Consider the following 14,503-nt stretch of genomic DNA (forward strand, 5'->3'; position numbering starts at 1 on the left):
TGAGCTGGTCTGGATCTTAATTATTACTGTCAGTTGGAAAAGCACGTTAATACATGTTAACACATGTTAGTACATTTTGTACCAGCAGGGGTCACTGTTTCCAAAGGTTTATCATCTCGAGTCACGTCCTCATTCTCAGACTTGCATGACTTCAGGATGTTCCTAAAATGACACATCTGTAAATAAAATATCCCAGTCAGTGAAAAGAGGAACATGTCTCAGTTTATTTATATACAGATGTTCAGAAGAAACAATGGAGTCAAGTACAGAGGCATTTAGATTTCTGACAAACCAGAAAAGTAAGACTGATAACTGGAGTATTTCAGTTTATAACTGAAGCCACAAAAAACAAAAAGCTCGACTAAAATTACTGAAGGAAAAACAAAAACATGCTCGGAGATTGAGACTATAAAATATGTACACTTCTACAATCCTGACAGTTAATCTGTGCATCATGTATACAGTAGACTTCAATTGAAAAGTTACTTTCAGTATTATGAAAAAAACCTTCAAATTCCTTCTAAATAAATAATCACTGTCAAACATACAATATTCCAATCTCAAGCCACGGGCGATTTTAAAAGAACAAGGTTGACACACAGCCTTACCTAAATCACTAGATGGTTAAGTACTCCAAACAAACGGTTATCACTCACAACATTAAAGCAGCTTTAGTCGAAGCTGGCTGCTGAATCCCAAAATTCAAAAAGCCACTTTCACGGTTTCAACCTGACCAACCAGGTATCAGCCACAAAAAGTTCACTTTTAGACAAAACTCAAGTTATTACAGAAAATAAAACTTTAAGCTGCCAGATCTCAAAAGGCCAAATTGTAATGAAGACAAAGCCGTTCTGCTTTTTGTGACACCACGGTGTTAAGAAGTGATGGCCCATGGGAAAATTTACCCAAAATGCTTCACCTACTTCTATCAAATATCAATGTAAGAACCAGAAAAACCCTTTTTCCCCAAACTGAATCCGAACACCAGAAGAAATCAGAAGAACCGAGAAGTTATTTGGGCACAGGTGAGTGGACAAGACACGTCCTCACAATTTATTAGCAGATTGGTCACAAGAGGAAAAAAAGCAACACGTATACAGAGAAATTGAAATGGATGAAAAAGAAGGAAAAAAAACATGACGGCACACATGGGAACAGATAAAAGTTTGTATAAACTGATGTGGAACGAGGTCACATTTCTGTACAGTGGCCAACCCTTTCAAACAAGTACATGAGTACACAAGGATGCAGTAAAGTAGTATGCAGATGTTTGTCAGCTCCTCTGTATTGCATGCATTCGGTATTCTACTGAACCAAGGTGCTTCTGCGTGCAGACTGATTTTCAACGCCTGCGTCAAAATTATGAGGACTTCACACTCGCACATGCAGACGCGTACGTGACACATTCATACGTTCACATTCGCTCACGTGTTTCCCCCTCTACCCTCTTTACCACTCCGGAAAAAAAACTAGACAAAAACTAAAACAACTCCGCCCGCACCAGTTTCCCCAGAATGAGGGAATAAATTACTCCATAAAATGCTTCTTTATAAAAGAAAAATAGATATTTATATAACTGTACACCTTATCTATACAGCATAAAGACAGGGAGCACAGGAAGAAGGGAAATTATCTCCAGAAATAAGACAGATTCTGGCTCTAGCACCCATATCCCTCCAACGCATGCGCTGCTCTTCTCCCGTGTGAGCAGGAGATGGAGCGTCCCTCGCTCTGCCCAGCCAGGCCGGCTCTCCAGAGAACGGCAGGACTCCAGTCTCCTCCTTCCATCCCTGCTCAGCGCTTCTGTGTCCAGGACAGGTTGGATGAATGAGCCGAGCGTAGGGAGCCCCATCTCTCTCTCTCTCTTGGTTTCACACTGGTTGAGTCGGACCAGTTCTGCCTAGTGCTGGTCTCGTCTGATCCGTCCCGCGGCTCCGTCGCCGGTAGCTCTACTGCAGTTCAGTCCGCTCGGTGGGAAGTGAAACACCCAGGGTCCCTCACGTGACCCTTTTAATGTGGAAACACCATCTGCCTCTCAGCCAGAGTCTGAGTCGCTTGTGTCTGAAGATGAGGAGGAAGAAGACGATGAAGAGGAGTCTGAGGAGGAGCTGCTGGCGCTGAGACGCGACGGCTGGGTGTGCTGCTCAGTTGCTGGTTTCTCTGCTGGAGTGAAGATAAGAAAGCAGATTAAAACGACACAAAGAGATGGTGCACTCATCTCATAACATTTTAACTTTTTATTAAGTGGTTCTTTAACAGGAAAATACTGTTTGTCGTATCAGAATATATACATTTCTTTTATCATCCTGTCATTTTGTACATGAACCAAAAGTCTACCTGAGTGAAAAATAATGAGCGGCCATTAAACTTTGGATTGCATCTTTAAAGTTAAATTTAACACCAGCCACCCCAAAAAAAAAAAAAGATTTGCAAAAACACAGTTTCCTGATACAACCATCATCGTCCACTATATTTCTGAACGTTACTATTAATACAAAGTGATTTTCAGCCCAAACCCCGTACTCCTTAAGACTGAAGTATGGAGGACTTACGTTTGGTCTTAGCAGGCTTCTTCCCAGAGTTGAGCTGACCACTGACGTCCATCAGCCTTCTCTCCAGCTCCATTTGTTTCTCCAGAGCGAGCTCCTCCCGAGATTTGCCAGCAATGTTGTTTTTACTTGCTGTATGGAAACACAAAAGTAATAATAGCTATAAGATGGAGTACTGCACTACCTCAAAGGTCTACAAAATGGCTCGATTATGGGCCTAAACCGGCAGTTATTTCCCAATCTCTTCAACTAACCGTATGGCTTACGAGGCTTCTTCCTCAGACACGTCATCACATATCTCTCCAGCTCCCGCAGCGTCGATGGCTTCAGGGTCTCAAAGTCTATCTCGATCTCCTCTGGGTTGGTGTCTCGGAGCGACGGCTCGCGGGACTGGATGATGTAAACCACGCGGCCCAGCTTCTCCCCGGGAAGCTTGTTGATGTCCAGGCTGAGTTGGCGCTTCTCATCGTACGACATGGGCGCCGTCTCCTCCTCTTCATCCGAGTCGTAATGACTCACTATGGGCTCGTGGACCGGCTGAGGCATGCTGAACGTCATGCCGCCCTTTTTGGTTCTGATGGGAGACAGGAGAGAGGGAGACACGGTTAAGAGATGGTCCACTGGAACCCAGTAAAGTCATGTCAACATGAGAGCTTTAGAAACGCCAAGCACACAGCATGGATGATGTACTTTTAACTTGTTTTACCATGAACTGATTTTACACAATAACAATTTCTATAGAAACATGTAGCAATCTGTCGTTCACATGCCCTCAAGCAAACGCAGCACGCACCACATACAGTACCAACACTGTCCAACAGGTGGCAGGACTCACTTGCTCTTGTTGTTTTTCTTGCTTGGTGCCTTCTTGACCGGCACTACAGGACCGGCCGTCCCTCGGTTGCTCTTGGGTTTTGGAGTCTTGGTGATCTTGGGCGTCTTGGGCGGTCTAACAGGGGTCACCTCCTCCTCTATCTTCCGATGCTTCTCTTTTTCTACCTTTTTCTTCTTTTTCTTGTCCTTCTTCTCTTTCTTTTTCTTGGGTTTGACGATGGGGCCCTGTGAGAGTGCAGTGAGCTGCTCATGTACAGCCTTGAGCTGAAGGGAGAAAGAGAGACAGCTGGGTCAGTATAATGGAATACTGAGGAAAGGGTATTCTAGCAACAGCTCATGACAGGCCGTGGTATGCTGTGTTTCTATCAAAAGGGACTTGGTTTCGTCGTTGCTCCTCTTTCTTGGTTGTCAATAGCTCTGGAGAGGTTCCACACCACTTGTGTCTACTTACAGCCACAATCTCTCTCTCGTGTCAAGACTCTTATCGGATAGTTGTTTAATCTTGGTGCCATAGAGGCAGTGGTTGGTGTATTTCTGCTCTGTTCCTGCTTGCCTTTATATTCTGAGCAACATTGTGGAACCTCCTCTTAAAGCATGTCGTTGCGCAGGGTGATCTCTTTTCTGATTATGGACACTGCTCAATCCACTCCAGTGGTATGTTGATATTATATCACGGCTATGAACCAATCAGATTGCTTGATTCGAGCTACCCATTAATAAAATATAATATAATAAAATGATATGATATAATATTTTGTGAGTACAAACCTGTTCCTGCAGCTCTGCCAGCCGGTTGGCTCTCTCCTCCTCAGAGTCAGAGCTAGGGCTGCTCTCGCTCTCCTCACTTTCACTGCTGACCTCACTCTCAGAGGACGACGAAGAGGAGGAGGAGGAAGACGAGGAGCTAGGTGGTGCTGGAGGCTCGTCTGGCATCTTAGCAAAGCAGAACTCAAAGACGTCCTAAAAGGATTAAACGGGATGTGAGTGAACCAGATAAACACAACAACAGTAATGATGTGAGGCAGGCGACAGCGAGGGATATAGAACATAAACTGTAATTATTACTTCAATATAACTGGAATAAGTGCATTACCTGCAGTTTTCTGGCCATGCCCACCACATCATGATCAGGGGGGTTGTACTTGTAGCAGTTTGAGAACATCAGTCTAACATCAGCAGAGAACTGCTGGGCGTCACGATACTCTCTGCCGTCCATCTTACGCTGAAGACAAAGAGAGGAGAGGTTTAAGCTACACTCCGTATTCAGGAAAAACAATGAATATGACAGTTTGTGTGTGTGTGTGTGTGTGTGTGTGTGTGTGTGTGTGTGTGTGTGTGTGTGTGTGTGTGTGTGTGTGTGTGTGTGTGTGTGTGTCCCTAGGGCAACTACCTTGATGGTGCTGAGGTCCATGGGCTGCTTAATGATGTCGTGGTAGTCGTGAAGGCCGAGTAACGAGGCGTCGACGGGCTTGTAGAACGGCCAGGCGTACGCCGCATGCTTCTTTGACAGCAGCTCCTTCAGGACCCCGTTGCAGTAGCGGAGCTGAGGGTTCAGCTTGCTGCGGCGCACCGGCGGTGCAACCAAGGAATCTGGTAAATCCTTCTTGGGAGGTTTGATGGCTCGGCCACTCACTCCTCTCCGGCCCCCCGCTGCTTTGGTACCCATCATCACTGGTCCACAACCCATACCCATTCCCATGCCCATCCCCATACCCATTCCCATCCCCATGCTCATACTCATGCCCTGGCTGAGGCTAAGGCCTTGGTTCATCCCCAGTGTGGAGTTGTGGTCCACTCCGAGAGACGTGAGGGTGAGCGGGGAGTCGTGCCCACCGCCCATCCCCAGACTGATGCCGCTGACGCCCATGGTGCTCATGATGGGCATGGCTACAGTGGTTGGGGTGGTTGTGTCTGCTTTCCTCTTTACACCTTTTTTCTGTGGATGAGGAGAATTCGATGAAGAGAGGGGATTAGTCTATGGGCTTCCTTACCTTTATTCAAAATAAACTCTGACTACACAAATGCAACATGTTTAGTGTACTACGTTACCTTAGCGGTGGGCTGTGTGGGAGGCAGACCAGTAATGGCAGAGATGCTTTGTTCAGTTGATAGAAGTGGGGGCAGGCTCTTGGTCATGTGTGACTGTGGGGGGGTAGAGAGGATGGAGTCAGGTGTTTCCGGCGTGGGGGGCGAGTATGCTGACTGGGATACAGCGGGGACCTGATGAGCTGTCGTCACTCCTCCGGTGACTGTGGAGAGGGCAAACATGTGCATTTAGGAAGATGGACATGCTTGTACTGAATGTTGATGAGAGCACACTAGACATGTCTGGCTGTATTGAGCCTGCTTGCAGTCAGCGCTCGCTTGCATTACCTCTTCCTTTTCTGCCAGGTTTGGCTTGTTTGGTCCGCGGAGGGGGAGGAGGCAGCTCTAGTTCATCCTGGGGCATCTGAGCCACTTTCTGCAGGAAAGCCTTCTCCAGAGACTGAGCCATCAGTACTATGTCATCGGTAGGCTGCAGAGGAGGACATTTGGGCAAAATGGTTACAACAGTAGAGATCAAGTCTTATTCAAGTCAATAACACACTTTTATAAATACAATAAATATAAAATGGTACAAATCCTCTATACTTTAATTTTAATTTAAACTACTTTCACACATTCTTTCATGTTAAGTTAATGGCTTCATATGATTTCCAGGAGATGTGATTTTATCAGTTTATCTATTGTACGTTTTGGGGACAAATATCCGCACTACCCACACTCTTACCTTGTTATAAATGTAGCAATTGGTAAACATGGTGTTGAAGTCCTGCATACACTCACTGGCACTGCGGTAGAAGTTATTTTCGAGTCTCTTCTTAATAGAGCCCATGTCCATGGGAGTTTTGATGATCTTGTGATAGTCCTGAAGGGAGACAGAGACACTTTCAGGGTCGTAAACAGTGGCCGCTACATTCCAAAATTACTTTTTGACCAATTAGGCCATTAAAGGAAAAGACAAGCAGAAGTGGTCTGACACCTTGCATTAGTGGATAACAAAAAGATTAAAAGCTGTACTATTGGCAAGTGGGACTGGTGTCCCCACACAGGGGGAAGAGTCCTTGGCCATAAAACCTGACACAGTAGGGTGGCAACATGATGATATAATGGTGGATAGTATCTAGATGTTTTACTACCAACAGTGATGATGAAACATGACCGTTGGCATGTTGAGATCTCATTATGTGGAAAACAAGGTTGATATAAATAATCTATAGTTGGTCACTACAAGTTATGTCCAATTGTCTTGTATTCTTACTCACAGGCAGGCTGAGCTTGGCTGCATCAACAGGTTCATGGAAGGGCCAGGCAAAGTGGTGCCTCCACAAAGACTTGAGCAGGACTTTCTGTAGGAACTGAAGTTGGTTGGTCATCCTCCCCTGTCGGCTGGGGTCTCTCACCAGAGGCTGTGGGGGTCCCGAAGGGGTCATATGACTGAGGGGGGGCATCCCGGGACTCTCAAAGCCCTCATAGAGCAGTGAAGGTTTTCGGATGCGTTTTCCAGCTGTGCCAGAACTCTGGTCCATCGTTGTGACTCCCATAATGCCAACCTCAACCCCGAGAAGGGAGCTGTAGAGAGCGATTGAAAGACCAATTAACTATGAGGCAGTTTGTCTGAGGTTGTTGAAGTCACGCCGAGACCGACATGTGGTTAGAAAATATATATTTCTACAAGTCTCCCATGAAATGCTAAACAAGGTTTGACCTTCACCTCAGACGGCCTGCATTTGCAGGAACTCAAATTGAGCTATTTTGAGTATGCTCCCATTACTTGCAGTATTAACAGTAATGCCATATACATGACATGAATTGTATGCTATGCTATCAAACCTGATTCAGCCTGATTACTTGACTACACACTCACAAGAATACAGTATAGAGTAAATCCCCTTTACAAGGCACACAGAGCGGGCCACGTTCTAGGCGTTACTGGACAAGCACGCATTAGCCTGCCTTGGAATTTACCCCTGCCTAATCAGCACTCCCAGTCCCAGGAGAACAGGAGACTTTCACTTCCTCCTCCGTAAGTCCACCTCACACAGACAGAACTCCACCCCATTTCCACGAGGGAAAATTATTCCAAAAAGGAACTGGACTATTTAGTCCAGTCATTATTATTGTAGCAAAACTCTATACGGGATGAGTGAGGCCATTGGCCTTTAAAAATTCCAGCACTGCTCTACCATTAATGCAGCTGTGCTAACTTAAGTGAGCAGCAGAGGGAGTTCCTGGTGACTTCTCAGCAGCAGTTGGGTGGCCAACATTAACAGTCACATCCAGCGTCTCTACATGGTCACACAAGTCTGTTAAGCACCCTAACAAGAGGGAGACTGGTGTCATACTAATCCTGTGCAATTTTGACTTCCCAGACTGCGGCTGTGAGACTCAACCATGAGAAAACAGCATCCTTTCACCCATGTTCAAATTCTAATGCAATCCCCCGAGCCCCCGCTTACAGCCCATATTAACACTGAGCTGATAAAATCAGCACTTTCACATGTATAGAGATAACCTCCACCCCGGCCCATTTATTACTAATCAGAATTGCTACAAATAGTCCAGGATGTCAGACACCGTGCTCAAGAACATTTGACACCTGGCATCTGCTGAGGCTTGTACTAAATATGCACCACTGCAATAACCAATTAAAACATAACCTTCATCAAAACAATACCAGTAGAGCTAACTTTGATGTCAGGGAATGTTAAGCGCCCACTGCCCCCACTGTCGACAACATGAACTCACCACATCCATCTCCACTGGCCAACCGACACCTTGACTACAAAACAAAGTTAGGCCCAAAGGGCAAACTGTAGTCTTCTGCTGGAAAATAATGTACTTAGCACCTCTTGATTTGTTTATACTGCCGCTGTCTCCTTACACCTTTATATCACAACAGGATGTCTGCACAATAAGAGCCTCTCTTTGACATTAAAACAAATGGTGGTACGTATTACTGAGTTGGAATCATGCTGTAAAATAGGTTCAGTGCTTGTTTGTGCATTCCATTTATTTAGAACTTGCAGTCCCCCTGCTTTTAGAGGATGTTTGCACTAATCAGTATACTGAACACAAGTAGTGGCAAATTTAGCTTCCAGGGCAAATTTAATTGTTACATATTAAGTGTACAAACATGGCTATAACCAAGCAATATAAATAAATACTTACATTTTATTTGTATTTGTTTTGGAAAGGCAATCTGTTTTGAATGATACAACTTTTGGAAACACATTTGACAGTTAGTGTACTTTATTATTTAAAAAGGAAAATAATCATGTACATAACATTAACAACACTAAACAAAAACATATTTTCATGTTAGCTGTAAATTGGATTAACATAACTATGAGTTAAGTTGGGTATGGGAGCTCAGAAAAAAGGGAAATTGATACTCAAGTAACAAACAATTAAATAAACGACCCACAATGATTTTGAGTTGCTAACGTTACCTAACTTGACTTAGTTGAGTGACATTGAGCTATGTAACCAGGCAACCAACACACATGGACCGCTAAATCCCTCGCGCTGTAACGTTGTACCGGTGATCACAACAACCCCCGCCCGTCACATGGCTACAATAACAACCGGGCGTTCCATGCAGAAATGGCGCTGTGAGAGCACACCTCAGCCTCCTCTGTTGTAATATAGCTTACCGTCGTCAACAATACGGTCTGGTTAGCCGCCAGTTGTTATAATAACGTTACTGAAATGTAACTGTGCGGTTAACATACCGTATGTCAGGAATATTAACTCAGAGCGCAAGTTACATTACCACTCTACAGACAAGGAGCGCCGGTCAAGCTACTGTTATATCGGGAGAAAGCTTGCATCCGTGACGCTAATGCTAGCAATGCTAACTGCCAGGCAGCGGGAGAGAGCGGCCAGCGGCAAAGGCGCTCCGAAGATGGCGCCGGCGTAGTGCGAACAACAGTCGCAGCTCGTTACAGCCCCAAAAAAACATTTCATTTCCTCAACATGAATTTTGTTGCTACTCATTTTAACGCCGCGATAGACTTCTTCCTGTGGCACATTCACTGTCCATTTCCCACTCGTATTACAGCAAACACAGGCTGCCAGCAACGATATGTTGAATAAAACTCATGAGAAATATTTACAATATCCCCACTGATGGAAAGCTGAGAGTCGATTTTACCAGTAGATACCTGTCAAGGAGCGGGTTAACAGCCATATCCATCAGGATGGATCCGGATTCTGTTTATAGCTAGACTCAGACCTGGATCCGTCTCTGTTCGTCAGCTTTCCGCTCCCCGCCACGGCGAACTCCTTTAATCTGCTTCGTTGAAATGGCGACGATGCGACTACACCCTCGCCTTTATAGACCGAGCGTTAGTTCTATTGGATAGACTACTTCAGACTGTCCACACCCCCAGAGCTTCTATTCGCTGTTTAACATGTCCGTAAAAGTCACCACACCCCTCGATACAGAAACTTCACTGACAATCTTTTGGGCCAACCTCTTCGCGTGTTTTTGCTGTCGGTCAAGGAAATTGCACAATACTATTGGCCCAGCCTATTCAGCATTACAGATATGTGTCTGTAACTGGTTCCTCCATTTAATCCTGTACAAAACGCCAGGACACCGAGACGACCCCCCTCCTTATAATATTACATTACGTCAACGTGTGCAAAGCGACGACGGGGATTGGTCAATAAGGCTCTAACGCGGGCTTCCAGGGTAAATATCAAGAAGCCCATTGGTTCTTTCACCGGATCACGTGCAACCCTCGAGAGCCTCACCCCACAAGCTCCCTTGCTTACCAGCATGTCCGCATTTCTGTCTTCAGAAGAAGCTCACAGCCGCCATCTTTAAGTACACTGACAGAGTATAATAGTAGAAATATTAACAATATGTCAGGTAAAACCTAAAGCAAAACATACAAAACGCTACATGTTTCGCGTACAAACAAAATAATTAAGTAGCGTTCGTCTGCAGCATAAACAAGGCCACCATCTGAGAGCACAAAGCCAATCCAGGCCTCCGTGGCTCACAAACACCACACCAGTAACGTACTAGGGTAAAGTCCAGTTCAATTCTAACTGCGAGTGTGTAAAACGATAAGTCCGTAGACCTTTTACTTCAGCGGAAAAAATGTCACCGGGGTCACGAGAACTCAAACAATCATCCACTGAATGACACAGCAGTTTTCCTCACTGACCTCAGACTGCATCAAAGTAAATACTGCTGTGCCCTGCTGAACTAACGTTAAACAAGACACTCGGAAATAAAGTGAATTAAAAGTATTAGGAAACCGAATCGAAAATTAATCTTATGTTTAAAAATGCAAATACCATACTTAGCCTTAGGACGTTTACAAATGAGAATAAACCAAAACTACAAACCATAGAATTACAGTAGTAGGGAGTAGTAAACCTTCATAAAACGTCTAATCTTCTAAAAGCGACCGACACCATCTAGAAATTCAACAACCATACAAAATGGTTACCTAACCACATGCGCCCATCCCCCACACCAAGGTTACAAATTCCCCACAATGTCACTCTAATAAACGATGGGAGGTAACTCTAGATCCGTACGACATCGATTACTACTAAAGTTTTTAAACACAACGTAGTATACAGTTGAAAACGACATTTAAATGATCCAAAAGACAAAGAAATAAATAATTCATAAGATATGAGATAAAAACCTTAAATTTAACATGAATACAAATGTTGACTGGTAAATCCCATAACAATGCGAAACCTTTCTTCAAATATTCTTCTTGTCTTCCACCTCGATACTTTTTAACCAGCACATTTCCCTCAAACATGTCCGCCTTCTTCCCCATTCCCTGCGCTGGGTGGGGGAGGGGAGTCATGTGATGAGATCAGACTGAGCGCACTGTTTATCAAAACTTCGACACGTGGCATTCCGCCAAAACCGAAATAAAACGTATCCATTGCGTCTTCTTTGTCGCGAAAACGTGCATCCAGATACACATCCGGTGCTTTTGGCAAAGCATAAGGCGCAGATTTGGGCATAAAGTTGGCAAAATATCCGAACAAAGAGCATACTTTCCACTGGATTTGGTTGGCTCCGATTGGTCTTCCTTGACCACGTGACGAAAACGATTTAAGTATTACTTATTGTGCTGTTTCCTAAACTTCCTCTACTGTAATCCGTGTGTGGTCGCAGTAATCCAGTAATACATCTCGTGTGCATTTTCTCAGTTTGTTTCAAAAAGGGTTAGTAATGTAAGTTTTCTCCAGGTTACGATTCCTGTCGAGCTCAGTTGTGTTGCAACACAAAGCATTGCGCATGCGTCCCTACCATGAAGACACATCGCCAACGGTGCACTGGGAATACAAGAGGCTGATCTAAGAGCAGTTTTTCTTAACACTCAAATGCGTAGATCCCGCATTTCAGTGCTCCCTGGAAAGGAGGTGGGATCCGGCCGCAGAACGGACGAGTGTTGGTTTCCAAATTAAAGCAGGAAGAAGCAGATGAACACGTAGTTTGTGTGCTTCATGCTTTTGAATGACATCTACCTTCTAGCATATGATAATTATCTATAAGATATTTATCTATCTACCTGTCAGCGGATAGAGAACCAGTTACCGTTAGTTGTAAACCAAATTACCCTTATATATTGAACGTGATTTAATTGTGATTATGTATTTGTCATGCCACGCATGTACTGCTATCCAGATGTTTTTTGTTTGATTGTTTTTTAATATATTTCCCGGGTTGGTTTCAGCCATACTGCCAGTTCTGTATATAACACAAACATCTACACACATATGTGTATAGATAAACAATATGAGAGTACAGTAATATGGCAAAATGTAAAGTATTTCTGATATGTGATACCTGAAAGTATTAATTTTACAGTTGAATATATTCTCTCTGGGCATTGAGATATATTATGTTGTTTTTTTCTATTATCTGTATTTCTAAAATGTATTATGTTATAAAAAAAACCTAAACCAAAAAAAACCCTGACTGTTCCCAAAACCCATACAACAACGATTCCCACAAAATCAAAATGAATGGGTCAGCTTAACATTGCTGATCATTCACTGATGTGAAACTAGATCAAATGCACAGCATGCTGTGTTACAGGTTCTATGTGTCTGTTTTTGGGGAAACAGGCTCCGACCTGAATATCCAGGAACAGCCATGCAGGCAGGGAACCGGAGGAAGGGAGGGGTTGTGGATTACATCAGAATCAGCCTGCTCTGACTCATCAGTGTGCTCTCTCTCTCTCTCTCTCTCTCTCTCTCTCCCCCCCTCTCTCCCCCCCCCCCCCCTCCCCACCCCTGTGAGTCCATGTCTCTGTTTTTTCACCGCGTGGCTGCATCAGCCTGTCACATGATGACAATCGGTCCAGAAATGGTTGCCAAGGAAGCTCTCACCTTCACAACTCCCCTGTCCTGAGTCATATGTTGCCAGAGTTTTTGTAGATCTATACTGCAAACTGGTGCAGCGCTGACAGCCAAGCTCCAGGATCACAGATTGCTTTTGTGCTGTTTGCATATGCCCGGTGTCATTTCTGTAAATCTAGTCCATTCACTTCCTCTCAAGCAAGCCTTCCTTAGCAACAACAGTCTCTTTGTCAACAGATGCAAGCAGCAGTTTTCTGATACAGAAGAGCACTGTGCATGGAAGGTGTCCTATTGAGCAGCGTTGCTCATCTCCTGAACGTCACGTTCTCTATGAAGAATTGTTCACCTACACACTCACTATGTCAACAACAGTGTACTCACATTATCTCTGTACATGGAATCACAGTATTTGGCAGCAGCATGCTGATCTTTCCATTCCCACCTATTTTTCATTTGCATCTCAGTGTGGTATTGTTTGCTTTACAAAGCCTGCTTTCAAAAACACACCTGTGATGTTTGCCATTGTGTTGTTGCTGCAAATATCTCTACTTTCTCTTTTTCCACTTAGCTAACGTAGTAATAGCGAGGCTTTTCTCAGAAAAAAAAAACACATTTCCGAAAAAATCCATTTTTCTTTGTGAAGCTTACAGCAGCTGTATGTGTTTTAGTGACCTATCCAATGACTGTATTTGTTGTATGATCAGTATTAATAGGCTATACACAATATCAGATTTTCACTACCTGATTATTGTGGCTAAAATAATTGACAATGATATTATTGCGATATGTATAGAAAATAAAAAATGAACTAATAATGCATCAGTCAAATTCATCTTTAACTTTACGGTTAATAACTGTAAAAGCGTGATTTAAAGGGAGCTGGATTATTTACTTCATTGTATTATATGTGTATTATCACTGTAACATGATATCAGTATTTCATTTTTAAATATCACGGTTATCGTCATTACCGGTACGTATTTCAAAATGTAAATATACAACGGTTACATTACCGGTTATATTGTGACAACACTAACAATATAGAGACAACAGGGCACCTCTCCCATACTGCTGTTTGTATTTTAATAACACGTTCATTGCTTCCTTCCACACAGTGGACATTGCTGCATGCTTGTGTTTGTTTTTGCAGAACATTGACCATTTCCTGTGTAGCGCTATGAATCAGGGATGAGCAATTATGTGCCATAAAAAGCCCCAAATCTGCAACAGTTGGTGTATTTATGAATTTATTTGAATCCCCATTAGGCCCCACCAAGGGTAGCAATTACTCTTTCTGTGGTCTACACAAGTTAACATTACATCATAATGTAATTAAAAATCCAAGGACAAGGGGAACAAAAGAAAAACCAGCAAACTACAAACACAAACGATAGCAACAATATCAAGTACTCACACTATATCACAGTATAGTCGATAAGAAAAGACAGTAGTATGACTAAAAACAACGTATACAGTGACTGAGAAAACACAATCAAATAAAAACTCCCTCATTAATGATCATATGGTCCGATATTACGAGGCAGAAAAGTAGATGAATATATTCTCAGGTGAAGTTGTCCATTGTTTATAGTATGGACTGATAACATGCTTGTGCTAGATCTGTACAAGAGAAGACATTTTACATTTAAAGCATCATCTTTTTTACTGCCCTGCTTTATTTAGAACCTTTTCTTCAGGCAACTAGAGATAAAGATCAGAGATGAATTTGA

General features: G+C 43.5%; 1 protein-coding gene across 2 annotated transcripts; it reads right to left on the reverse strand.

Moving 5' to 3' along the window:
* Positions 1 to 203: 203 nt before the first annotated feature.
* Positions 204 to 11,709, reverse strand: brd2a (bromodomain containing 2a). 2 transcript variants are annotated; one of them, XM_068710826.1, is made up of 12 exons: positions 9,590 to 11,709; positions 6,689 to 6,995; positions 6,154 to 6,291; positions 5,757 to 5,898; positions 5,433 to 5,632; positions 4,774 to 5,319; positions 4,477 to 4,605; positions 4,152 to 4,343; positions 3,385 to 3,647; positions 2,804 to 3,123; positions 2,553 to 2,681; positions 204 to 2,160 (listed from the first exon to the last, which is right to left on the reverse strand). In XM_068710826.1, the coding sequence occupies exons 1-12, from the start codon at positions 9,619 to 9,621 to the stop codon at positions 2,036 to 2,038; spliced, it is 2,523 nt and encodes an 840-aa protein (XP_068566927.1). In that variant the 5' UTR covers positions 9,622 to 11,709; the 3' UTR covers positions 204 to 2,035. The 2 variants fall into 2 exon arrangements, with proteins under 2 accessions (XP_068566927.1, XP_068566926.1); XM_068710825.1 differs by having other exon boundaries at positions 204 to 2,163; positions 9,590 to 11,708.
* Between the last annotated feature and the right edge of the window lie 2,794 nt (positions 11,710 to 14,503).

This window comes from Cebidichthys violaceus, unplaced genomic scaffold (assembly GCF_023349555.1).
Source record: "Cebidichthys violaceus isolate CVI_PGR_0920_01 unplaced genomic scaffold, fCebVio1.0.p SCAF_16, whole genome shotgun sequence".
In the NCBI taxonomy this organism is placed as follows: Eukaryota; Metazoa; Chordata; class Actinopteri; order Perciformes; family Stichaeidae; genus Cebidichthys; species Cebidichthys violaceus.

Bases quoted from the DNA above. Each gene is read 5' to 3' on its own strand.
- brd2a (XM_068710825.1), bottom strand. From the start codon at position 9,621: ATGGATATGGCTGTTAACCCGCTCCTTGACAG. The intron at 5,899-6,153 runs GTAAGAGTGTGG...CCTCCTCTGCAG, and splicing joins ATTGCTACATTTATAACAAG to CCTACCGATGACATAGTACT. The intron at 2,682-2,803 runs GTTAGTTGAAGA...GTTTCCATACAG, and splicing joins GAAGCCTCGTAAGCCATACG to CAAGTAAAAACAACATTGCT.